We start from the raw sequence: 25,555 nt of genomic DNA, 5'->3' as shown, positions 1-25,555 counted from the left end.
ATCCAATTGTAAGACCAGCCCGCATAATTTTATGGAGACTTGTATGGAAAAATAATGATGCAAAACTGCTTCTTTTATATTAGGAAATGGAAATTTATATAGGAAATGTATGCACTAAGTATCACCCAAATATAAAAAAAACACAAATTTACAAATTGCCAAATTATTTGTAAAAATCTAGAAAACTAATTATTTAATTAGAATATAATTTTTAAAGTGAAACATGTTGAATTCGGTTAGTAAAATAAGCTAAATTGGCAAAAAATAATCAAATGTAACTTCAAAAGTATGAATAATACAAAACAGTAAAAAGAGAACCTAATCGGTTTTATTATTATTTTTAATTTAAATTTTCTAACCACGATTTTTTTTTTTAAATATGGCTGTGCAGGGTTAAACTTGTAACTCTACAAATCAAAGACAGAGTTGCCATCGAAAAAACCTGTCAAACAGACCAAACATCAAAACTGACAGCTGATCGAAAATCTGTCAGCAGAATCATAACAAAACAAGTAAAATTTAAGCAAAATCTTGCAATACCACGGAACCTGCGAAACAAAAATTAAAAAACGATGAAAAAGCAAGCGAAAAACCTGATCCTGGACCGGATGCACCGGGGCGTCGTGTACACCTGCATGGGCCTGACCCTGTGGGGCAGCTACATGCTGGGGATGCGGTTCTACCGGTACTTTACCGTCATCAAGCCGGCCCGCCAGGAGGAGGAGCTGCGGATGCTGCAGGCGGGCGCCGGGCCCGGTCCGGCGGTGCCCTCGCTGGACACCGCTCCCACGCTCAAGTCGTAAAAGCCGGAAGCGCATTTGGGGAACTTGATAAGCTAGACTGTTTGAGAAATTCTGTTATGTAATAAATGTGAGTAAGATTGAACGGGGACGGACATGTGTTTTGATTTGTTTATCACACTGCTTTAAAAAGAAAAAAAAATGGAAGATTATGACGTTGTAGGACAGAGAGAGATTAATTACAACAAATTTAACAAAATAAGCTCCGCCCATCTCAATTTAGCGAAATAAACTCCGGCCATCTCAATTTGCTCCACCCACAGCCAGTAGTGTCAAACATCGCGAATTCTACAAAATGGTGTTCGAAGCACTTGTAGAATTCACCAACAGCAACATTTCTTCAAAACATTGTATAGCTGTAAAATTCATACGCAAAAAGTTACAAAAAGATTTCAGACCTCAAGATCAATGGTTCGCAATGCTTTAGTTTGCCTAACGCATTTTTGGTTGTAACTTTTTTTGTATTCATCAAAAATCAACGCTATGTTCAGCAAAGTTGTACGATTTGGTGTGTTATACAAGTCCTTCATACACAACTTTGTCAAATTCCGTAACTGAAAAGCCCTACAAACAAAAAATGTATCTAGGTATTTCCAAAAATTGGAGCCTAACATTTCAAAAGGGCACAAAACTTTTGTAAACAATAGTATATCCCTTTCACTCAAATGACAGTTTGCATAAGGTGTGAGAGGAATACACTCTTATTTACAAAAGTTTTGTGCCCTAATGAAATGGAAAGCACGAATTATTCATTTCCAAAAAACTGAAATTTATTTCCCAGCAAAAAAAAAAAAAATAATATAAAAAACACACATTAATAGATTCAAAAATCTAAAATTTTAAAATTAAAAATCATGAAATTCAGTAGTAAAGTAGTAAAAAAATATATTTTTTTATGAACCATTGGACACTTTATATAGTCGCTCTTGTTTCAACTCATTCCTATTTTGAGCTAGAATTTTGAAATTGATGTTTCCTTTTAATAAGTTTCATAATTTGTTATTAGTCTGACATTTATAAATGAAAGAGAAAAATAATTAAGAATCGGTTAAAGGGCAGTACTTCGCTCGGAAGGAAACTATTAAAGCGATAGAAATTTACAAACGTTTAAATAATTTTGTTTTCGATATAATATTATTAAACATCAAGAATTGACTCATAGTCGAATCTCACAACGGCAGCATTTTGAAATGGCGAAAAAAATTATAATTTTGTTTTTTGCTCAGAATTATGTTTCTAAAGCTGCCAGAAATAAATGAATTAACAACAACAACAATGTTCGATTTCCGGGAAAAAAATGAAGAAATAAAAAAAATTAGGAAAATTTAAATTAATACCATCAATATAAATTTAAAACAAAAAAACTGAAAATTTTGAAATAAAAAAAAAAACAGTTTTTTAAACAAAAATTCAAAATTCCAATCCAAATTAAAAAATAAATAAATGAAGAGATTTCAAAAAGATGAATTCAGTTTATATTCGATTGTTCAAGGTCCTCACCAAAATTTCACTTCAGATAAGCGAATAAATTTACTTTTAATTTACTTTTTTTTTGGTCTTTAAACTTAACAATTGCTCACAAACTGCTCCGAAATTATCTTTTTTCGTTAAAATTTCATATGAAGCCATTTAAGAATGTTTAGAAAAAGTTTAGAGTTTAGAAGATTCAGAAAAAATAAGAATTTTACAATTTATGAATTTCATAATATTAGAACTTTAGAATATCAGAATTTAAGAAATTCCAAAATTTAGAATCAGTTACACAATAAGTAGATAAAAATATTTTTTTAATAAAAATGATATGATCGATTTTTTTTTTTGCAAAGGTGACTTTTTTTTCAAATAATCAACCGAGAAGACCGAGAAAAGGACCAAAACCACAGAATTGCCAGAACTGACTCCGCCCATTGCAATTCTACAAACCAAGCTCCGCCCACTTCTTTTTTTTTGTTTTGTTTGCGACACAGTTTGGAGGAATTTTCTCATATTTCCTATTCCAATCAAAACCCACCGTTTATTTTGGCATGAAGTTAATGAATTTTATTTATTTTAAAATAAAATATATACGAAATATATATTAGCATTTTTTTTTGCTTGCTTGTTTTTCACTTCCTCTCGCGCAAGTGCGCCCTCTCTCTATCTCTCGCTCTTTCTTTTGTTTTTCGCGCCGTAATCTTACGAAACTAGAAAACTTAAATTGTGTGTTTTTTGTCTTGTTTTCCTTTGATAGTTACTTTTTTTTATTTGATTTTTTTTTCTCTCTCTTCACGCACATTTCTGCCGCCGGAATAATACGACTTTTTCTGTTTTGTTTTTTTTATTTGCCTTTTTTGTATGTTTTTTTTTTGTGTTTGTTATGGAAAAGAAAACATTTTTAATCGCTTATAAAAATGTTGCTTTTTTACCTTTACTGTTTTAGTAATTTGTTATATTTAAATATAAATCTCTTCCTTTTCTGCACGAACGCACGCAGTGCAGCCTTTCTCTGTCCTCTGTCTCTAAATTGTGTGAGGGAGAGAAAAGTCAAAACATCCCTTTTAGAAAAGAAGTTTTAGTTTTGAAAAATGAATTAATGTTTGCGGGATGAAATCGTTTTCCTTCTTTTCTCAGTTAAAAGTACGAACACAACAAGCATGATGCAATACGGGGGAAAAATGCAAACGAATCTTTTCTACTGTGAATGTGTATTATGTTGGAAGGAAAAACCCAAAGTGGAAGCAACGATTAAAAAAAACTGATTTGGACCTTCCATAAATTCCGCACCGGCAGCTTCCACAGTTTCAGGAAATACTTGCGCTCTTACAAGCTAACTTTACTCTTACCAAACTCTCTTTCAATTTTCTGCCTGTCGCCATAATGGCCCCCTCATCTGTCAAACAGTTTTATAGCGCAGTCGTCGTCGCCGCCATTATGGCAACGCGTGTCAAAACTTTCCGAAACAAAGCAACCCTGCACAACTGGAGGACCAAACAATACAACAAATACAGAGGTTGCTCTCTCCGCAACTGTCAATCTGGGCCGCTATAAAGGCCGCCATCTTTGTTTTGATTTCTACCCGCGTTCGTCTGCCATCAGCTTTCTTTTGCCTTCCCTTTCCTATGTTGTTGTGGTTTTTTTTTACAATTTTTTATTCTTTTAATATTTTGTAAAAAAGCTGTGTATAAATTTCTTAATAGTTTTTTTTTGTTTTACACGTTTAAATTGTATAATAGCTTTACGTTACTGTGTGTGTGTGTTTTTTTTGTAATTTCAGCTGGATGAGGATAGTTTTACTTCTGTTTACATAAAAAGGTGTTCCTTTACAATACCATTGTTTTGTGTGTACTCTATTAATATTTAAACCTTTTCAAAACAAACTATTCTTGTTAGTATCATGCTTCTCTCATTTCTCTTTCCCTTCACTTTAAATTTTTAGGAAATGTAGCTCCTCCTACAAATTTACTCACCGCTCGAAAAGGGGTTCTTCCTCAATTTTTCTTTTGTTACAATTATTTAACCAACGTTAAATGTGTGTGTGTATGTATATTTCTTCGTCTCCTCAAAAGCATGCTTTCGTCTCTTTTCCGTTCGCGTCGCAAGCACGCGGCTGTCTTCAAAAAATAATAAACTGAAGAAGAACAGAAAAAAAACAATACCGTCTACAGCAGCAGCAGCAGCAAGATCCGCGGTCGGAAATTACAGGAACTTGCACTTCCTCTTTTTCGTCGGCTCTGGCGGTTCCAGCGCGGCCAGGATGGCCTCGTCGAATACGTTCTTGAGTCCTTTCTGCGATTCGTGAAGATTGAGAGGGGGATGAAAAGAGATGAGTTTAAGAAAAAAGTTATGTTACGATCAAAAACAAATTTAATTCCCCACCCCAAAAAAAAAATCTGAAGCTTTAAAAATTAATAATTAATGATTAATTTTTCAAAAGGTCCTATCTGCATAGGACACCCATGACTCATAGGTTGTTTTGAAAATTTACTCTATAATTCATCTTGCGTACAATTTTACATACTTTATCTCACACAAAGCTTTTAAAAATGCCAATTTTTGAAAAGTTGGCGTCAAATTGTTCGGTTGCGTAATTATGGAAAAGTATTGTTATCAGATTTTGGATTATGCTAATACAGCAAATCTGAGTTCGATTTATTTCGAAGTGTTCCGGAAATAATAAATTTCTTTCAAAAAGTTGGCAACACTTCCTAATGCCTTTTTTTATTTGGCAAATAAATTTTGTGTAATAGCAAATAAGGCGTCATCCATAAAGTATGTCACGCTCGGGGGTCTGAGCAAGTGTGACATTGCGTGTTGTAAGTATAGGAAAAGCGTGACAAAGGGGGGGAGGGGGGGTAAATTTTGGCTGATTTTAGCGTGACGTACTTTATGGATGAAGCCTAATGGAATTTTTTAATCATCTGCCAAATCAAACCATCTCAAATTTCCAAATTCCCAGATCCCGAGCAGACGGAAATAACGTGGGAATAACATTTTTTGATATTTGAAAATACTAGACCAATAACATTTTATGTTATTTATAACAAGTTTTGTTATTCGCCGTTATGATTTTTTTTGTTATTGGATTGTTATTGTAATAACAGACTTATAACACTTTGAGTTATTCTTCGAACAATTCTTTGTTATTCTTTTTTGTTATTTTAACAACTAATCCGATCATCCTAATAACAGATGAAGTTATCCTTCCATAACAAAAAATGTTATTCCCAAGTTGTTTTGGCTTCCTACCAATATCAGACAAATAACAAATTTTGTTATGATAACATAAACTGTTATTAAACTCTTATGCAAAAATAGATTTTGCAAGAATATTACATAACACTTTTTGTTATTTTAACAGTATTTGTTATTGAAATGGCATGAATTTTGTTATTACCGTCTGCCCGGGATACCATTTTTTAAATTCCCCGATTTCTGAAAACTCATTTTGCTATGTTCCCAGATTCCATAATTCAAAATTGCCAGACTCTTTGTTTAAAAAGATCCCATATTATGATTTTTTTAATTCCTGAAATTTATCAGATCCTCAAAATTCTAAATTGTCTGAAGAAGAAATTAAAAATTCCAAAATTTGCAGAACCTTCAAAATTTTAAAAATCTTGCGTCCTCATATCCACAAATACCTAGATTCTCAAATTCTCAGATTTACAAAATTCCTGAAGGCCTAAATTCCTAGATTCCCAAAATCCTTTGTTCCCAAATTTCCAGTTTCTAAAAATCACAAATTGCATTACTTACAAATTCTCGAATCCTTAAAATCTTAAATACTTGAATATCTAGATTGCCAAATCACCTAATTCCTTTATTCCCAAATTGTCTGATTTCAAAAATTCTTAAATATCAGACTCTCAAATTCCCAGATTTTTTAAATCATGAACTTCCAAATTTAAAAATTTCCTTTCCGAATTTCCTAATTTTCAAATTCCTTAATTTCAAGTTTCCAAAATCTCGAATTCCCAAGTTCTCAAATTCCTGGTTCCGAAAACCCTAGTTTCCAAATTCACAAATTTCTAGATTCTCAAATTCTCAGATTTCCAAAATCAGAAACTCAAAAGTTCCCAAAATTCCTGAAGGTCTTAGATCCCAAATTGCCAGATTCCAAAAAGTACAAATTTCCCTATTTTAAAATTCTCGAATTCTTAAAATTACAAATACTTGAATACCCAGATTCTCAAAATCCAGTATTATTAGATTTATTAATCACTTATTCCCAAATTGTCTGATTTCTAGCTTTCAAAATTCATACCTTCAAAAAATCATAAATTCCAGACATTCAATTTCCCAAATTTTCAAAATCAAAAACTTCCGAATTACCAAATTTAAAAATTTCCTTCCCGAATTTCCTAATTTTTAATCTTTGAATTTAGGAATATTGAAAATTAGGAAATTCGGAAAGGAAATTTTTAAATTTGAGAATTTGGAAGTTTGTGATTTTGAAAATCTGGAAATCCAAGTTTTCAAATTCCTAAAACCCCAAATCCCAAAATGCTAGATTCCAAAAACTCTAGTTTTCTAGATTCATAAATTTCCAAATATTCAAATTCCTCATGATCTCCGATTCCTAAATTACCACATTCAAAAAAATCCCAAATTCTTCAATTTCCAAATTCCCAACTTCCTAAAATCATTAATTTATACATTCCTTGTTTTTCAGATTCCCAAATTCCCAGATTCTTGGATGCCCAAATTTCCTGGTTCTCAAAATACGAAATTTCCAGATCTCAAATTCTCGGATTCTCAGATACCCAAATTCCCAGATTCTCATAATTCCAAATCCACCAATTCCTAAATTCTTTAATTTTCAAATTTCCTAATTCCCAGATTCTCACGTTTCCAAATTCCCACATTCCAAACACCAAAATTTCTTTCAAATTCTTAAAATCCTCGATTCTCAAATTCCTGATTTTCCAAAATTGCAGATTTCCAAATTTCCAAAATCAAAAAATTCTTAAATTCCTAAAATCCATTATTCGCGAACTCAAAATTCTAATCTAATCTTATTAAAAACTTTCGCAGCCACCCTTTCGGAAGCATCCTGGAGAATGTTATGGCGATTATTTCTTTTCTTTCTTCTTTTCTAAACGGGCCAGGCCAACGGCGTTAAGTTATCCGCAATGATAACACTTTGAATTGGATTGGGTTTGAGCATGAATGTTCAAACAACAACACATTTCTGAATTTACAGGGGAGTTTGCAATAAATCGTTGGAAGGCACCATCTAAAAGGTTTTTTTTTAAATTCCCAAAATTACATAATTTCTGATTCCCAAAATTCCAATTTCCCAGATATTCTTATTCTTAAATTCCCAGATTCCCAAATTCTTAAAATCTCAAATTTCCAAATATCCAAGTTCCTTAAATCAGAAATTCCCTAATTCGCAGATTCCGAAAAGCCCAAACTCGCAAAATCCCATATATTCCTAAATCTTCAGATTCTCAATTTCCCAGATTTTTCCCGACAAATTTTGGAAACAATGTTGTCGATTTTGCGGACAGGATTTCTCCATTTTTGCATAAGAGTTCAATAACAGTTTATGTTTTCATAACAAAATTTGTTATTGGTCTGATATTGGTTGAAAGCCAAAACAACTTTGGAATAACATTTTTTGTTATGGAAAAATAACTCCAACTGTTACTGGAATGATCGGATTAGTTGTTAAAATAACAAAAAAATAATAACAAAGATTTGTTTGAAGAATAACTCAAAATGTTATTAGTCTGCTATTACAATAACAATCCAATTGGCCTAATATTTTTAAATATCAAAAAATGTTATTTCCAAGTTATTTCCGTCTGCTCGGGTAAATTGAAAATTGCCCAGCACTGGTCACAATTTTCGAAAATTAAAAAGAAAGTCCCTTACCTGCGTCAGCGCCGAGCACTCCACGTACTTGACCGCCTTCAGCTCCTTGGCCAGCTTTTCGCCCTGCTCCAGCGTGATCGGCTTCTGCTTGTTCTTGGCCAGCTTCTCCAGCGTGCTCTGCTCGTCGCGCAAATCAATCTGTGTGCCGACGAGCAGGAACGGCGTCTTCTGGCAGTGGTGCGTTATCTCCGGGACCCACTAAAAAAATCATGAAAAATCGGTTTAATTTTTTTTAACTTGTGACAATTTAAAGTTAGGGGAAAACTACCTTTTCTTTGACGTTCTCAAACGAGCTGGGACTGACGACGGAGAAGCACACCAGAAATACGTCCGTCTGGGGATAGGACAGCGGCCTCAGTCGATCGTAATCCTCCTGACCTGGAAATCAGCAAAAAAGCAAGCAAAGAAATCAAGGGTTAAGTGCGTTCTCAAAAATTATGCAAATGATTGATACACAACAAAGACAGGTAAATACGATTGAATTGAGAGTTTGTTTTCGTTTCGGTTCGTTAAAGGAAAGTCGTCGTCGTCGTCGTCGCACCAGGTCGTGTGGGCGTGCCGTGAATTTATGAATGAAGTGTTTTGCTTCTTGCCGTGCCAAACCACTTGAATATCTTCCCACCCGTACGAGATTTTTTGAGCAGCGACTCGGCTTTTTCTTCGTCTTTTCTTGGCCCACTAGAGAACGATCGAATGATATCACGTGGATGCTAACTAGCTATATATCGAGTGTTTGAATTATTATTGGTTTTTCAGAACTGAATAACATGACAGTGATGAGTTCATCACGGCAGATTTTGCAGTTTACTTGTGCCAAAAACTTGAATGATTGTTTAGAATTGATGATTTTTCAGAAGTTTTGTACGGGATTTTCTTTTTCAATTAAATTATTATTAAAATTCAATTAGAGCGAGACAAAACCATTGTTTGTGTAGGAAATTATTGAAGATCGAAGAATAGTGTGAGAAAGAACAAAAATGAGAGGGAATTTTTTGTAGTGATTGGGTTATTTTCACCGGATTTGCGTTTCGCCAGGAAGTGGGGTTTCGGTTCAATTAATGCAGTCAATGATGGCAGCAGAAACGGACGAGGGGGAGGGTAGTAGTGAAGATGCAAAAGACGAGGGAGAAAACGAGACGGACTGGCTGGTTGGTCACTGAAGCGGGCTGCGTCACGTTGCTAGCACATTCACGACAGCAACGAGATCGACGTGTTTCGGGTGAGAGCTTTCCAAAATTCCTTTCTTCATCTTCATCTTTCTGCATTTCGTTTATATTTGTTTTCCTCTGATGTTTGAGAGAACGAGATGAACATATCAGCTCTCACGACCAAGCTGTCAAGACCAGTGGACACAGCTCAATTGAATCGACAGCAGTACAGACTTTTTTTTTATTGCAGATTCACATTGTTCTCCTTACAGACTTTTGTTTACAAGAACCAAAAATGTCCTTTGATGAAGCGTTATTTTATTATGTAACTGGAGCAACTAATATTTTTGCGTAGTTTAGAAAGGAGTTGAACTATCGGTCTCTACCACCCATGTATTGTACTAATCTGCACTAACATTTTTATCAACTTCCCCGCGATTGCTCTGATTCAGCAAAGTTAGTTTGATTTGCGATGCGTTTTCGTTCGGTTTATTGGTTTTCATAATTTGCATTTTATCTCAAAAGTTGTATTCAATTAAATCAGTAATTATTTCTTTTGCTCGCTAAAACGTCGGTATATCTAAACTTTTTTATGTATTCATAGGATCCCGTATTTCCACAGCCGGCTGTCTAATATTGGATCCTAAACAAATATTCGCGTCGGGATAAAATGTTAAACATTCACCAACTAATTGACCGCGGTCTCAACAGCAGCATCTTGCCTTGAGAATAAATTTTCAATCTGATTAAAATACTAAGTTTACCACCTTGATTAAACGGGAATTGTCTCGACAGCAGCATCCGATTGCTTGCCTTGAGAATAATATCGCAAACGTTAATTCATTTTTGCCACTGGTCGTATCGCTTGCTTGGGGCGAATCCTAGACCTTTACCCATCTCAACTACCAACTCCCCGCGATGCTTACGCAGCCCTGTTGTTTAAATTCAATCAAATTTGGTCAAACGGTCAATTTGATCGAGTTCCACAATAGGATTGGGAAAAAGAGCCTGCGGTTTCGCTACCTTCTTCTAAGTAAGTTTAGCATCAACACTCCCTGTGCTCCTAATCCTTATTCCTGCCCCGGTGAATGGTGGAGATGGGAGCGGCCGGCAATGGATGGCTTTCATGGTGCTGCCTGTCCTGTTCGGGTAGAATTGGTTTTAATTCCCTTTAATCAATTTCTAAGCAACCTGGGCTAGACAATCATCACATATACATGACGAAATCCAGTCTGCAACCCGCTAAGATCACCATCTCCATGCGAATGCGAATGCGAATGCGAATAAATTATTATTAAAATTCAATAGTCCTGCAACAGGAAATCGAAGATCTTGGACTTCCTGCAACCTGAACCTGGAAACAGATGGCTTTGTGGACAAGGAGCAGTCCAAGCCGTTATTGAAAATTACCAACCGGAACGACCTTCGTGGACCTTCAAATAGGGGACATTTGGAAACATTCAATGGGTTAGCCCATCAAATCGTGGCTGATTGCTAATTTAACCAATTGTTTCTAACCGCTAATTGTAAATTATTGTTGGTTTTACGGTTTGGTCGGTGATCGAAAATTACTAATTGATTAGAAGAAAGTTATGAAAACTATAGGTGGATAGGTAACTAGCGTCTTAGAACTTGTAAACAGCCAAGTTAAAAGGTTATAAGACTTGAAATAGTCTAAAATCGGTCGAATTATTTTTTCTCATATGGGTCATGCCTGTAGCATAACGACCTGCATCAAAAAATAAAAATAAATACTGACTAAAGTTGTATTTTCACTGACATCTTGGCATTATGAAACAATCTGAAAGTAGTCCATTAAGTTCATTGTAGTATTGGTCATGCCAAGAGCATAACGATTTCAGTTTTTTTTATCTTGAAACTGCTTTTTTGTTGTCCCGTCACGCAAAATAAGGGATGTCTAAAACTCAAACTTGAACGAATCCTTTTCCATCTTCAGGCGAAATTTTCTATTTTCAGTTGATGGCAGGTGACAAAAATTCAGCCGTCTAAAATAATGTTTGTTAGTGGTTTGAAAAAGACAAATATTGTTCCGTTGAAAAAATCATGTGAAAGCAAAAATGGTAAATGGGTGTAAAACGGTTAGAGTCCAGATTCGATTATCCGAAGGTTTGTATGGGATTTCGAATCGTGAATTAAACAAAAAAAATCGCTTTTAAACATTAAAATCGAGTTCTGCAAACCCATTTTAGTCAAATTTGACTGGTTGATTGCCTATTAAATTAAAAAAATCTTTTTTAATATTTGGCCGAAATCTTGGATTTACAAAATCAAAATCACTCTGGAGTAGTTTATGGGTCATACTTGCTCAACAATCAAAAATTAGAAAATAATAATAAAAATAAGAAAATAAATAAAAATAAGAAAGCGAAAAAAAAAATGATTGATTTGATTATTCGAAGTGAAATTTCGCCAAGGCCTTCGGATAATCGAGTCTGGACTGTACAGCTTAAGTAGAGCTCGGGGCCTGGGCAGAAATTTATTTTTTAATGTTTAAATTCCTTAAAATTCCTAACATTCAAATCTTAAATTATTATTTTTTCAATTCATTGAAAAAAAAAATAATAATTCAGAAATTCTAAAATTTAAAAATTCAAATCTTTTAATTTTTTTTGAAATTTCCAAATCAAAACATTCTAAAATTTTAAAAGGTAAATATTTAGAATTTGTAAAATTAAAAGTAATAAGGCCGTCAAAATTGGTTCGAAAAATCAGGGGGCAAATTTTTTTTTCATAAAACTGGAAAATTTCAATGAAAATAGAAGTCAAATCAACTCAAAACAATTTAAAACGCCGTTTTCTGCATTGATAATGATATAAAGCTTTTATTTGGGCTTGTTTAAAAATATTTTAAACTTTTATGAAATTACAATTTCAGCAGAGCAAAAAAAAAATTTCTCACAAAAATCAAATTTTCGCCAATACCTACTTAGAAATTTTGGAAACTGGACAGGTGTATAATGCATTTTAAAACCGTTTTTTCATTGAAGTGTTTAAACCGTGACCTGTTATTTCAATTTTTAAACATAAAAAATGCATTTTAAAACTTTTAATTCATAAATTCTTGAATCCTTAAAATTTTAAAGCGTTTATCTCTTTGATTCCGCCATTTTCGCCAACAGCTAAGTTACAGAAAATCAGATAATTTTGGAGCATTTTGTTAAGTCATATTTTAGGTTAGAGACCCACATTTTGACAAAACTATAAATTTCATGATTCGATTATCAGGAGTGAAATTTTGATGAGGACCTTTTGATAATCGACTAAGCTAAAAGTTTAGATTTTCTGTTTTTTAATACATTTTTTAATGCGTGTTTTGAGTTTTTGAATTTCTGGATTTAAATGTCGCTAAAATTTAATTAAAGTTTTATGAAATTTTAAATTATTATTTATTTTAGATGTACGCATTTTGAAATTTAAAAAATTTAAAAATTCTAAAATCAGGGTGGCCACCAGATATCGATTTTCAATTTCCCGGTTTTTTCCCGGTTTTCTCCCGAGACTAGAAGGAATTTTCCGAAATGTTTTCAAACCAAATTTCAATAATTTTTAGGCTAACGTTGGAATCAACATACTTTTGGAACGCATACATTTGGTTCAAAGTTTGAGTTCCTCAACGAAGCCTTTTTTATCTGTTTCCAATCCAAACCTCTAATTTTCCTAATGATTGGGATTTTTCATCATCATGCTCCACAGATTTTCAAAATAAAAAATTAAATAAAAACGTTTTTATTTTTGAGAATACCATAAATTATTGTAAGAAAGCAGGAAATGGCATTTACAATTTATTAATTTTGTAGAAAAGATTTGCAAAAATACATTGTTAACAACATTTATATAAAGGCTCGTAAGATTTCTTTGAAAAAAGCTTTGTGTATTCAAGAAGAACGATTCTTCCAAGAATTATCAATTTCTGTGAATTAATTATTATTTTTTGGCTAAAATTGTGTGAGTACTTTCTTTTTAACCAAAAAAGTAAAAAAATGTATAAACTTTCCCAGCAGTGCAGGAAAAGTTCCATACAAATGTAAAAAATCGGTAACTTGAAACTTTTTTTTTATCGACTTAGTATCTTCGGTAAGTTTGTATGTATTGATGGGATAAAAAATTGTAAAAAATGTCCGTGCTGCGATTTTTTCAACAACACATAAGGCTGGTACAAATTGTATTTAAAGTTTTTGTCCCTTCAAAGTTGCTCAAACAGTCAGGAGGCAAAAAAAATATTAAATTAAATGGTAGTTGGCACAATTTACAAATTTGAAATAAATATTCGTAGAAAAAAAAAAACAAAAAGATAAAACTCTAAAACGGTACACTTTACTTTAAATTCTTAAAATTTCTTAACGAATGCAAATTATAGGTTTATCATTCAAATATTTTGTAAAACATTTTCTGATTGGTCAAAAATAATTCGCCCGTAAATCACTGCACCTTAAATATGGTTGTTAGTTTTTTGCTTCAAATCAATTTGTTTTTTTTTTCTCTTAAATATTTTGTTTGGGACAAATGTCCGCCATTACGGGGTTTTTCTTCCGTACTCCCTGAAACCGCTCGTGGTACCCCCATGGGTACATGTACCCCAGGTTGAGAACCGCTGCTGTAGAGAAAAAAAAATTGCTTTATTTAAAAAAAAAAAAAAACACATTCGCCAAGTAAAAATATCATAGGATACAACACAAAAAACATCCATAGCCAAGAAGCATGAGTCTATTACACAAATTCAAATAAAGTTTTCGAGAATTCTTCATTTAGAATAACAGGAATAATATTCTTTTTGAGCAAAGAACATATTGAATGCATTAAAGAGGCTTTTGTCAAATTTTAACTAAATTTAAAATATTTTCCCGGTTTGTCAGTCGAATTCCCGAGTTTTTCCCGGTTTTCTCCCGGTGGATAAAAATCCCGGTTTTTTCCCGGTTTTTTCCCGAGGTGGCCACCCTGTAAAATACAAAAAAAATCAATAATTTTAAAACTGAAAAATTAAAAAAAAACAATGAATTATCAATACCTTTCGTTCATATTTTTTTTAATCCTGAAAATTTCTTAAAACACTTGAATTTTTAAATTCCGCTTTTCGCTAACATCACAGTTACAGAAAATCTGGTAATTTTGGAGCACTTTGTTGAGTCATATTTTAGGTTAGAGATCCACATTTTGAGAAAAATAAAAAAATTCGTGATCCAATTACCAGCAGTGAAATTTTGATAAATCCCACATTTTGTAAAAACCAAGCTAAAAATTTAAATTTTCTGATTTTTAATTTTGTTTATTTTAGGGCGTTTTTATGTTTTTGAATTTAAATTTCGTTAAAAGTTAATTATAATTTCATTCTTCCAAGTAAGGGAAATATACCCATTTTAAGCCTCATAAGCCGTCGTGTCTAAATGATGCTGGATAATCTGGACTGTTCCTTGAAATTTACTAAAACCAAGTACACCAACGAGTAGAGCAACTTTTTGTGAACACTTCTGTTTATTTTTGCTTTTACTTAAAGTTATTCTATTCCCAAATGTATTTTAATCATACGAGAATGCATTGGGCCACGCTAATTTTTCTATTTTCAGCTTAGTTCTTTTTGCTGCCAAAATTGATGAAATTTTAAGCGAACATTCACGAAAAGTAGCATTTATAGAGACAGTTTCCTGGCATCACTGGCTCACTCCAACAGGCGCTGTTGGTGGCCACCCTTTGTTCTTTATTTGACTTTGCTTCTCGCTCGGTTTTCTTCAGCCTTCGATTGGAATGGGTCGTCAAAAGTCAAACGTCAAAAGACTTGGCGCGTTTGTTTTTTTGATTGCGCTTGCTCATTATTTACATATTTCGGGATTATTTTTCAAGTGAGTGACTAACTAATGTGCAAAATAACATGTTGCCGGTAGTTGGAAGCAATTTTATATCTTAAGTGCTTTGAAATCGTTAGCGGAAGTGAAAAGATATTGATGGCGACTTTCGTTAAGCAGTTAACCTCTCATCATGCGTGTGGATGTGTGTGCCACCAACATAATGAGAAATGGTCTCGCAAAATAAAAATTATGATCAAAAGTGCATTAAATCTGAACTTTTTGGCAAGTAAATGGCATACATTTGCGTGCTTACTCGAGGCGTTGCTGTTGCTGGTAAGTTTATAGCCTAAATAGTATTTTTGGAGCTTTAATCGAGCATCAAACTCTCCATATGACGAAGATAAGTGTTTGATTAGAAAGGGTATAGGGGAAATATACCCATTTTAAACACTCTAAGCAGTTCGACCAATTCTAATCACTTTTGCCGTTTCCCGCTATTGAATCAACATTTCAGATGTATCAACAATGGAGAGTTGCTTGCTCACTTTTATTTGAGCTATTTATTACTTTGGAACAGCCAAAAACACTTTATGAAAGCTGTAATTCGTGATCAAATACTGATAGGCCGATAATAGAAATAGGCTGAAAAAGGGTATAGTTCCCCTATTTCCCCTATGGTCCAAATCGGTGCAGGTCGAGTCCAAACGTGTATCCAGTTGTTCTGGAATGACCCATTTTTTTTATTTTTGTGTTGTTCAGCTTTTTAATTTTGGAATTATAATGTTTGAAGTCCTTGAAGTTCTTCAATCGGTTTAGATTGTAACTTGAAGATTGTAACTCAGTTCTGTAATATAGTGGTTGCGGTTTCCGTCTCATAAGCAGAAAGTTCAGGGATCAAATCCCGTTGGTCCCGTAGTCTTTCTGGTGCTTGATTCTATGTTTAGACGGAGCCAAACAATGCCCAATTTTCTCGAAATTGGGCCGCAAGGAGCACAAACAATCTGAAATGTCTGGAACTGAAATAAGCTGTATCAGCACTATCCAAGTCTTCTCTTTTTAATAATTTCTCTGCCGGTCTGAGGGTATTGAAGTTGGTATGGAGCAGCAAAACTTTTTTCCCCCATTCTTTAATGACTTCTAACTGAGCTTTCTCCAAACATTCACTACACACGATGCATTCTTTTCTTGGTCACTAGTCAATGAATCGATGACTCAGTATCGGTCTTCCCATAATCACAATCACAAAGCACAGAAGTCGCGCTGCCACTCCCAAACTTATCAAACTGCAGACCCTTTTACCTTCTGGTCTGGTTCACTCGTCGCGGAAAGCATAACCACAAACTCACCAGCGGTATCGAACAGGCCCAGCGTGTACGGCTCGCCGCCGATCATGACCGTGACGGCGTAGTTGTCGAACACGGTCGGCACGTACTCCGAGGGGAACTTGTTGGTCGTGTACGAGATGAGCAGGCAGGTCTTACCGACGGCACCGTCGCCCACCACCACGCACTTTATCGTTTGCATTTTGGCGGATCTGAGCTGACTTCCGGTTGATTTTTACTTGATTTCTTTTCTCAAATCACGACACTCTGGAAAAACAAGAAGAGAGAGAAACAAAATTAGTTTATCACTGTTATTCCACGAATTGATAAGAGCTACGATAAGAAATTTCACACACATAAACATTTTGTTCAGAGTTTTTCCCCTTTTTTATATTTTTCTTTTGAAACAGAGAAAGGGAACTAAATTCGCGACTTGATAAAGAAACGATTCTATGACGACTGCAACCGCGCACCGAAGGTGCGATGAGTCATACAATGTTTGAATTATGCGCGACGAAATACCTTACTTATCGTGTGGAAAACAGCAATAATGTTGTTTGCATGTGTGAGAGAAGTTGAGGAATGACGCTATCAACCAACTGAGCGATTTAGAACTTAGTCACAGGCTTAACAAAATTGTAGAACTTTTAAGCAATCGGAAGACCTGCTCCACAATTTCAACCTCGTGCACTCATTAAGAGTCTTATCTGTTACCACCTTTAAAAAAACAGGTAGACTTGTGCCAATAATCTCAAGAGGTGCGAGCGAAAGATAACGGGGCTTCGCCGTTCGAATCGTCACTAAATTCAGCAGTTTACGTAGCTAAACAGGTCGCGCCGCAGCAGGAATCGATTTCTGGCAGAGATAATTAAAAACGAGATTAAAAAAATAATGTGGCGTCGTCCAAGAAGATGATGGGCGAACGCAATGCCGGTTTTCTGACCTGCTGCTGCCTGCTGGTAGCAGGAGAGAAAATCAATATCCTAGGCTAGACAGATTGGGACTGCTAAAGAGGCCTAATTTGCTGGTTGATTTACCTTTTTTCCTACTCTACCAAATAAGGAATGTTTATTTCTGATTTCTACTACTCTTTAAAACTGAACCTTGCCTAAAAATCAAACGCTTTCGAAATAGGTCTTTCGAAAAAGGCCTTCAATTCAATGGAGAAATTTAATTTTCTCATTGGATTTGTTGCAGAGTGAACATCTGATTCGTTCTTGCTGCACAGGATTCGGGAGAGTACTTAGTCTCGATAGTTGGCACAATCGAGTCGTTGCCCCTTCTTGTAGATTGAGGTGATGAGCTCGTCTAACCAGTCGATAGGAAGCTGTTATTTGTAACTACCAAATGCGTAGAATGATTTGGTGCAGAATCTCGGTCATCCGCTTACTCCCGTGCTTTAAAAAATCGATCGGAAGTCCGTCCTTTCCCGCGGATTTCTCGTTCTCCTGAACAGCCTTAGCTACGTCCTCCAGCGTTCAACGACAATTCCCTCTCGTGTCTCACCGTTCAACAGCTGCTGATAGTGCTTCTTCCACATAGCCGCCACCGCAACCTTGTCTGTCAACAGGATACCTTCCGTGTCGTTGTACATCACAAGGGAAGGCGTGGTTTTCCTTCTTACACCGTTGACAGTTGCGTAAAACCTCCGCTTATCGTTCGCGATGTACTTTGCTTGAGCTTTGGCAAGAACCCGCTCGTCGTACTCTTGTTCTTTTCGGCGGTGGGTTCGTTTCTCAGCTCTTCGCAGCTCGCTGTATCGGTCACAGTTCCGGCGCGTACCCTTAACCAGCATACGTTTTCTGGCCGTGCGTTCTTCTCGTGCGTTACTCGCTGGCGGCACTCCGCTTCGAACCACACTTTGGGTTTTCGTCCTCTGGTCGTGCCGATTACTTTGGTAGCCGTTGTATTCACGATGCTCTGGAGAGCTCCCCAGTGCGCGTTCAGGTTACCCGTCGCGCTTCCGATTATATTGATCAAAAATTTATCAAATGCAAGCCGTTGTCATTTGTGCGAGGATGAAGACTTTCTTTGCCAATGACAGGGTGGAAGAACGCTTCCCTTCCGACCTGCGCGTTTGCTTCTCCGATGACTTGGGTGCTCTCTACAGGTCCTATCGAGACGCTCGTAAAAAGTGTCCTTTGTCGGCATCGGACCTGTAGTTGAAGAATTTGCCCTTTATTCTCAACACGCGGATCCGGTCATTCACCACCTTCCACTTGATGACTCTGGTCTTCTGACCCCCAATCACTACGAAACCGACTCCGTACATCGCCTTTTCGCCGTCACTGTAGTAGATGTGGTATTTGAAAGTGGTGTTGGCGATGGGGTCCACCGCCGGGCCATCGAACTTTCTGGATGGCGGCCACATGCACGTTCAGCTTGTGTAGCTACCGCGCAAGAAGGCCAGCAGGTGCAAGATCCTGGAGAGTTAAAACGTTCCAAGTACCGAGTTTCCAATCGTTTTTCTTTTTTACATCGCCTGATCTGATGCCGATTTATCCGTCCTGAATTTATTCTTTTCTTTTCTGAGTTGGTGATTTGAAGCATTTTTATCAAAAATATCTGAGAACGTAAATTCCCAACACTGTGCTTTAAACCTACGCCCTTACAGTTCCGGGGGATTTGTGAGAAGAGTTTTATTTGTTTAATGGTGACAAAATATTCTGAAATACCAGAAATTTCAAAAAAAAAATTCTGAATGATTTTTTATATATGTTTCTAAATCATTAAATTTTAGAGATTTTGAATGATTTTTTTTAATTCTTTAAAATTGAAGGGAAGAAATATTTAGATTTATAACTAATTAAATTTTTGAACATCAAAATTCAGAATTTTTGAAGACTTGAACTTTTAAATTCTTGATATTTAATGTCTTTAAATTCCAAAAACTGTAAAATTTCTAACTCTTGTGAAATTATTATTTTTCCTTTTTTTCAATTCCTGAATTTTTAAATATTTGAAATCTAAATTTTTGGAATTTAAATAAAGTTTCATTTTTTTTAATTTATGAATTCTACAATTTTTTAATTTAGAAATAAATTTTAAATTTCATTCTCTTGTATAATTATTTTTTTAACATTTGAAGTTAAAAAATTTGGAATTCAAATTAAATTTCAAAACTTCTTGAAATTCATTCATTCCGGAATTTATAATTTTCTAAGTTCGTAAAATTTTTAAATCTCTAAATTTTAAAATTCATAAATTCTTGAAAATTAGATTTTTTTTATATTTGCATTTTTGATATATGTTTAGAGATTTCGGAATTTTTTTTTTTGAATTTCTGAATATAAAAAACTTATTTTTTTTTATATTTGTTTTGTTAAATTTCGTTTTTCTTTAATTTTAAAACTTTTTTTTATTATTGAATGTATTTTTTGAAAATTGTAAAATTTTTAGTTTTCTTGAAAATCTTTGATTTTAGAATTTTTGAATATCAAAACTAATGATTTTTTCATACTTGTTTTGTAAAATTTCTATGTTCCTTAATTTTGAAACTTAAAAAAAGTTAGTGAATGATTTTTTTGAATATTTAAAAAAAATCAGGATATTTTTTTTCAATTTATAACTATTTGTATTACATTGCTAAGTTTCAGAAGTATTAAAATTAAAAAAAAGTTCTTAAACATTTAAATTCTTAAAATTTTACATTTTTAATTCCCTAAAACCATACAATTACTAACTATTGGAATTTGTGAAATTTATACATTTACTTCTTATTTTTTTTAGATTCTTAAATTTTTAAATATTTGAACATAAAATTTTTTAACTCAAATTAAATTTCTAAACTTAATAAAATATATGAATTCCAGATTTTTTATATTTTTTAATTCGCAAAATTTTAAAATCTTCAAATTTTAAAATTTTTGAAAATTATTTCTTTTTGCATTTTCAATATAAATTTCTAAATTATGAAAAATAGAAATTTTGGAAATCTTGGATTTTTTAAAAATTTTGAATGTCAAAACTTTTTTTTTTTAATTTGTTTTGTTGAATTTCTTTATTCCTTAATTTTAAAACTTAAAAAAAAATTAGTGAATTTTTTTTTATTTTTGAAAATTGGAGGAAAAAAATATTTTAATTTTTGAAGTCTTGAACTTTTAATTTCTTAAAATTTTACATTTTGTATTTCCTTAACTATAAAATTTACAACTTTTGAAGTTTGTTAAATTTATATATTCTTCAAGTTTTTTAGATTGTAAATTTTTTTAATATTGGCTTAAAAATTTTGGAATTTAAATTAAATTTCAAAACTTTTTAAAATTTGTGAATTCCAGATTTATAAAATTCTTGAGTTCGCAAAATTTTTAATTCTTAAAATTTGAAAATTCTTAAAATTTGAAAATTCTTAAAATTCTGAATTTTTTTTTAATTCTTCAAAATAAAACCAAAATTTGTCGTTATAAATTTCAGCGTTTCAAGATTTTGCGTTTTACACACTAATGCTTACGATTCAATTTATGAGGCAATTCCGATAATTAATATTTGTAAAGAACGTTTGTTATTTTTAGTGGCTTTAAAATAAGCAAATCTTTTTTGTTTTCTATAATGGTTCTAAAAGGCAGCCGACTTCCGAACAAAAAAAAATGTCCTGCATTTTGGCACTGTGTTAAGTGCTGAAAAGTTGATAGTGATTTTTATTAATTTATTCATTCATTCATTGACATTCTGAAACGAATCATTCTTCAATCAAAGAATCTTGCCTTTCCGCATCATCCCCACCCTCCCGACTCCTTTTCTATTGCCATCAGCTGAGCCGCAGCCTGCTGTTTTTATCCCGAAAATCATCCCAGACTCCCCCGCTCGCACATCCACACAAACACAGTAGCCATTGACCTTTCCCCCGTCACACTCCACCACCCACTCCTCCGTCTGATCTGTCTGTCTGCCCGATCCAAGCAACCCAGAATCCCTTCTTCCTCTCTCTCACTCTGATGCTCTGCACAACCGTTTTTCGATGATAACACATTGCAGTCCGTCCCGTTCACTCCTTCCTCCCCCGCAACACAATTTTGATTCAACCAACTCGAGGGGGGGAAATCCAGAATTTAAAGGGACCAGGCTCCCTCCCACCTCCCCGCACTTGTTATTAGTCGCAACTTCGTTACGTAATTTGTTGATTGTTGTTGATCCCGTTGATTTTTGTGGCGTTATTTTTTTGCTGCTGCTTCTGGGGTTGGGAAGAGAAATTCAGGCCAATCAAATTTGCCACGTCCAAGTTCGATTGGCTGGATTCGTTTGCATTCGAGGAGCTACTTCCGAAAGCGACTGCCTTCCGGAACCAACGGTTCCAGGTTCCGCAGGAACCGCCAGTCGCGACACTCTCTCTCCCAATGAAAAACTGCAATCGCCAGCGGACGGACAGCGGAAGAAAAAAAAAATCATCAAATTCCACAAACGCCATTTTAGCCGTCGCCGTGCCGTCCCGCTCGCTCCCACGGCCCCCTCTTGTGCGGCCGTCCCGTTCACTCTGCCGCTTGTGTCCAACACCAAACTTCTTCAATCGAAGTCGGCGGCGACGGGGTCTGCTGATGCGATTTGGTCATCGCACTGAGGAATTCGTGTCCTGCCGTCCCTTTTCCACCTTTCGCCCCCTTTTCGTCCACAAACACACTCGACTCGAAGAAGAGGAAGAAACCAAACGCACCCCAAAACTGGATTCGAATCCGGGGGACGCGAAATTCCCAACCCCTCGGACACTTACACGAACGGACGCCACGCACTTTCCACCCAGTTCAGCGGGAACTTCGCGGTTTGGACGACCGTTTTTGAGCTGTTTCTAAAATTTCTCGCTGCTCTTTTCTTTTTTTGGGCAGGGCGCCGCGACCGAACCGAAACTTGCTTTTCTTTTCACTAAACTGACTGCACGAACGGACTGACGGACTGGTTTGACGTTTGGGCGATGCTGGCAGTGCAGGGTTGCCAGACTGATTTTTATGGGAGGTCTGTATGTGCCTTGGAAAAAGTCTGTATGTGGTCGGTATCAAGTCGAATTCGGAGTCATAAATGTGTACAGATCGGACTCGTTAATTCGAACTTTGCTACTTCGAATGTCCGCTAATTCGAATGCTCGCTAATTCGAACATCTTCGATTCAAAATCACTCAAGCGTCAAAACCAGTTGTCAAACTGATGTTGACGTTTCAACACAATTGTTCGACAATTTCCCAACACGTGATTTCAAGCCTTTGACAGGTGTCAGTCGTTTCAATTAGCGAATTTGGATTCGCTCATAAGAATGCAGTTCCATTCGAATTTGCGAATCCGCTCTGTACTATGTTTACAAACGGGAAGGCATTTGTTTTGGATATTTTTGTTTTTTTTTTCATATTTTTTTTTTATTTTCTTGCTTTTGACATCAAATTTGAGTTCTGCAACCCCATTTTAGTCAAATTTGAATGGTATGCCTATAAAATAAAATAAAAAAAGGCATGTTCAATATCTCATCACCCCCATTTTGGCCGCCATCTTGGATATAAAAATTCGAAATCGGATTCGATTACAGTTCGAGGCTTCGGATAATGGAGTCTGGACTTATCCAAAGATTCGATTATCCGAAGTGAAATTTTCCCAAGGCCATCGAATAATCAAGTCTGGACTGTATAACATTTCATGAAAAACATGACTTTTTCTCTCAATTATTACAATGCGTGAACGCAGAACCATAATAATAGAATGACGAATTATGTTTAAATTGAGAAATATAAACATATTTCAATTTCAATGTAAGGCCGTTGCAAATATTTTTCAAAGTTTATGTCGCCCCCCCCACCTTCAAAATTGGTCTGAAAAATCAGGGGGCAAAATTTTTTTTTCCAAAAAACTTCAAAATTTTGATGAGAATAGAAGTCTAATCAACTGAAAACAATCTAAAATGCATTTTTCTGCATTGATATTCAAATTTAACATGTTTGGGCTTGTTTAAAAATGTTTTGAATTTTTATGTAATTCCAATGTACAGCACCGCAAAAAAAATATTTTTCGCAAAAAATAAAATTTTCGTCAATACTTAGATATTTTGGAAACTAGTGATGGCAAAACAACTGGACAGGTGTATAATGCATTTAAAAACACTTTTTTCATTAAAATGTTGAAATCATGGCTCGTAATTTCAATTTTCATACTTTTTTATTTTTTTAAGAAATAAAGGATTTTAAAATTTTGAAATTTAGTTTCAGAATTTTAATCATCAGAATTTTTGAATCTGAAACTTTAAGATTTTTTGAAATATCGGAATTTTTATTTTCCGAGCTTTTTTATTCCTATTTTTGTATTTTTTCAATTCTTACTTTTTGGCTCTTCAAATTTTTTGAATTTTTTAATTTTTGCTTTTGATTGCAGACTGTTTAGTTGGTGGAGTCAAATTTTTTTTTGGAAGCCTGGAGTCAGAGTTGAAGTCGTCAAAACTTAATAGCTGGAGTCGGCGTCGGAGCCGCAGTCGGCTAAATTTTATGAGCTGGAGTCGGAGTCGGAGCTGGGGTCGAAAATTTCTGATAAACCCGGAGTCGGAGTTATCTAAAATTACACACAATTTATAAAATTTATTGTTTATTGTTCAAATTTGTTACAATTGGGTACTAAAGCCCTATGTCAATTTTTATTTACGACGGTATAAAACACGATCAAAAACCATTTCTGATCACTTTTTTTCATTTTAATGCAACAAAAAATAATTACAAGACAACACTTTTTCGATGGATCAACTATGGTCCCCATGGAACGAGCTGTCAAGTAGGAACTTTTCTGTCAAGAAGGACCGCGAGGTTTATTTTTCAAAATTGATTTAAAAATCCATTTTAAACTTTTTGTGGTCGTACAAAGGGTCATTGAACTCAGAAAAATAAGCTTTATCGCTGTAAACAATAATATCAGCAATCTAAGCTTCATTTTAGGACCCAATTATTTAGATTGTTATGCAGGTTTTTTCCCAAAACTTTAATGTATTTTAAATATAATTTTCGAATTGCGTGCACTGTGCTGACATTTTTTCATTTATTTTATTTTTTGGTTCAAGATATTTAGGCCGATGCAAATATTTAAAAAAAAAATTGTCCCCCGACCCTGGCCGAGGTCAAGGGCCGGGGGAATAAAATAATATAAAAATTTAAATAACAAGCCATAGTCTTCACATTTAAATGAAAAAAGTGCTTTAAAATGCATTTTACACTAGTTCAGTTGTTTTGCAATCATCAGTTTTCAAAAAATCTAAGATCTGACAAAAACAAAAATTGTGTCGAAAAAAAAAAAATTTACAACGAAAATTTTCAAAAAATCTTAAGATTTTTTAATAAACCCAAACATGCTAAAAATGATTTCAAACGCAGGAGAATGTATTTTAATTTGATTTCAGCTGGTTGCACTTGAATTTTCATTGAAATTTTAAAGTTAATTGTAAAAATTTTATTTTTGCCCCCTGATTTTTCGGGCCAATTTTGAAGGGGGGGGGGGGGGGGGGGTTACAAAAACTTTAAAAAATATTTGTACCAGCCTTATTGGATGCCATTATATTTTGAAACATTTGTATTGTGAACTCTTATCCATGTTTGTAGTTTCATATAGGAACTTTAAAAAAAAGACTAGATTTTTTGTACGTCAATCAATAATTAGTAACAAATTTTAAACGCAATAGAGAATTTGCAGCAAAGCTAAAAGACGCGTGTCGCCACCTATGAACAAATAGCGTAAACCTATGATTTTTAGAAAAAATGTGTTTTTTCCTTCCAAATCAACATTTTTATAAAACTTATGCCGGATTCGGATGAGAAAAATTATTTCCAGCAATTTGGTGTATAACTTTCCAATATTTGTTTGATTTTTCTATGAGAAAACTGTAGATTTAGAAAAAGATAGTAATTTGGACTATTTGGCAAGAAAGTCTGTCAAAAATCAATACAAATTGTTGAATATACGTTAACACATCTGTTATCAACTATATAACTGTTTATTTCATTGATATATACGGGGAAACTCATTTTTTCGCGTTCCAAAACATGTTTTTTAAAGAAAAAGGTCACAAATTTTTGCGCGCCCAAAATATGATGTTCATTATTTTAAAGCAAAAAATTTTTCTCGTCTTTTGCAACCAGTTTCATGAAGATTGATGCAGGGAATCATGAGAAATAAGCG

At 34.3% G+C, this 25,555-nt stretch overlaps 2 protein-coding genes across 6 annotated transcripts; one reads left to right on the top strand and one right to left on the bottom strand.

Annotated features, from left to right (window-relative positions):
• The first annotated feature begins 486 nt into the window (after nt 1–486).
• Nucleotides 487–891, top strand: LOC120418849 (uncharacterized). The gene has a single exon (XM_039581376.2). The coding sequence runs from the start codon at nt 573–575 to the stop codon at nt 801–803; it is 231 nt and encodes a 76-aa protein (XP_039437310.1). The 5' UTR covers nt 487–572; the 3' UTR covers nt 804–891.
• Nucleotides 892–2,813: 1,922 nt separating this feature from the next.
• LOC120418831 (cdc42 homolog) lies at nt 2,814–22,307 on the bottom strand. 5 transcript variants are annotated; one of them, XM_052709340.1, is made up of 5 exons: nt 22,154–22,307; nt 16,455–16,697; nt 8,428–8,537; nt 8,160–8,357; nt 2,814–4,565 (listed from the first exon to the last, which is right to left on the bottom strand). In XM_052709340.1, exons 2-5 carry the CDS (start codon nt 16,630–16,632, stop codon nt 4,476–4,478), a joined length of 576 nt encoding a protein of 191 aa, XP_052565300.1. In that variant the 5' UTR covers nt 16,633–16,697; nt 22,154–22,307; the 3' UTR covers nt 2,814–4,475. The 5 variants fall into 5 exon arrangements, with proteins under 5 accessions (XP_052565300.1, XP_052565301.1, XP_052565299.1 ...); XM_052709341.1 differs by having other exon boundaries at nt 22,078–22,303; XM_052709339.1 differs by having other exon boundaries at nt 22,129–22,303.
• Nucleotides 22,308–25,555: the final 3,248 nt, after the last annotated feature.

The sequence above is a fragment of the Culex pipiens genome, chromosome 3 (genome assembly GCF_016801865.2).
Source record: "Culex pipiens pallens isolate TS chromosome 3, TS_CPP_V2, whole genome shotgun sequence".
Classification (NCBI taxonomy): domain Eukaryota; kingdom Metazoa; phylum Arthropoda; class Insecta; order Diptera; family Culicidae; genus Culex; species Culex pipiens.
The sequence above is the reverse complement of the archived record's forward strand: the minus strand, read 5'-3'. Positions and strand labels throughout refer to the sequence as shown.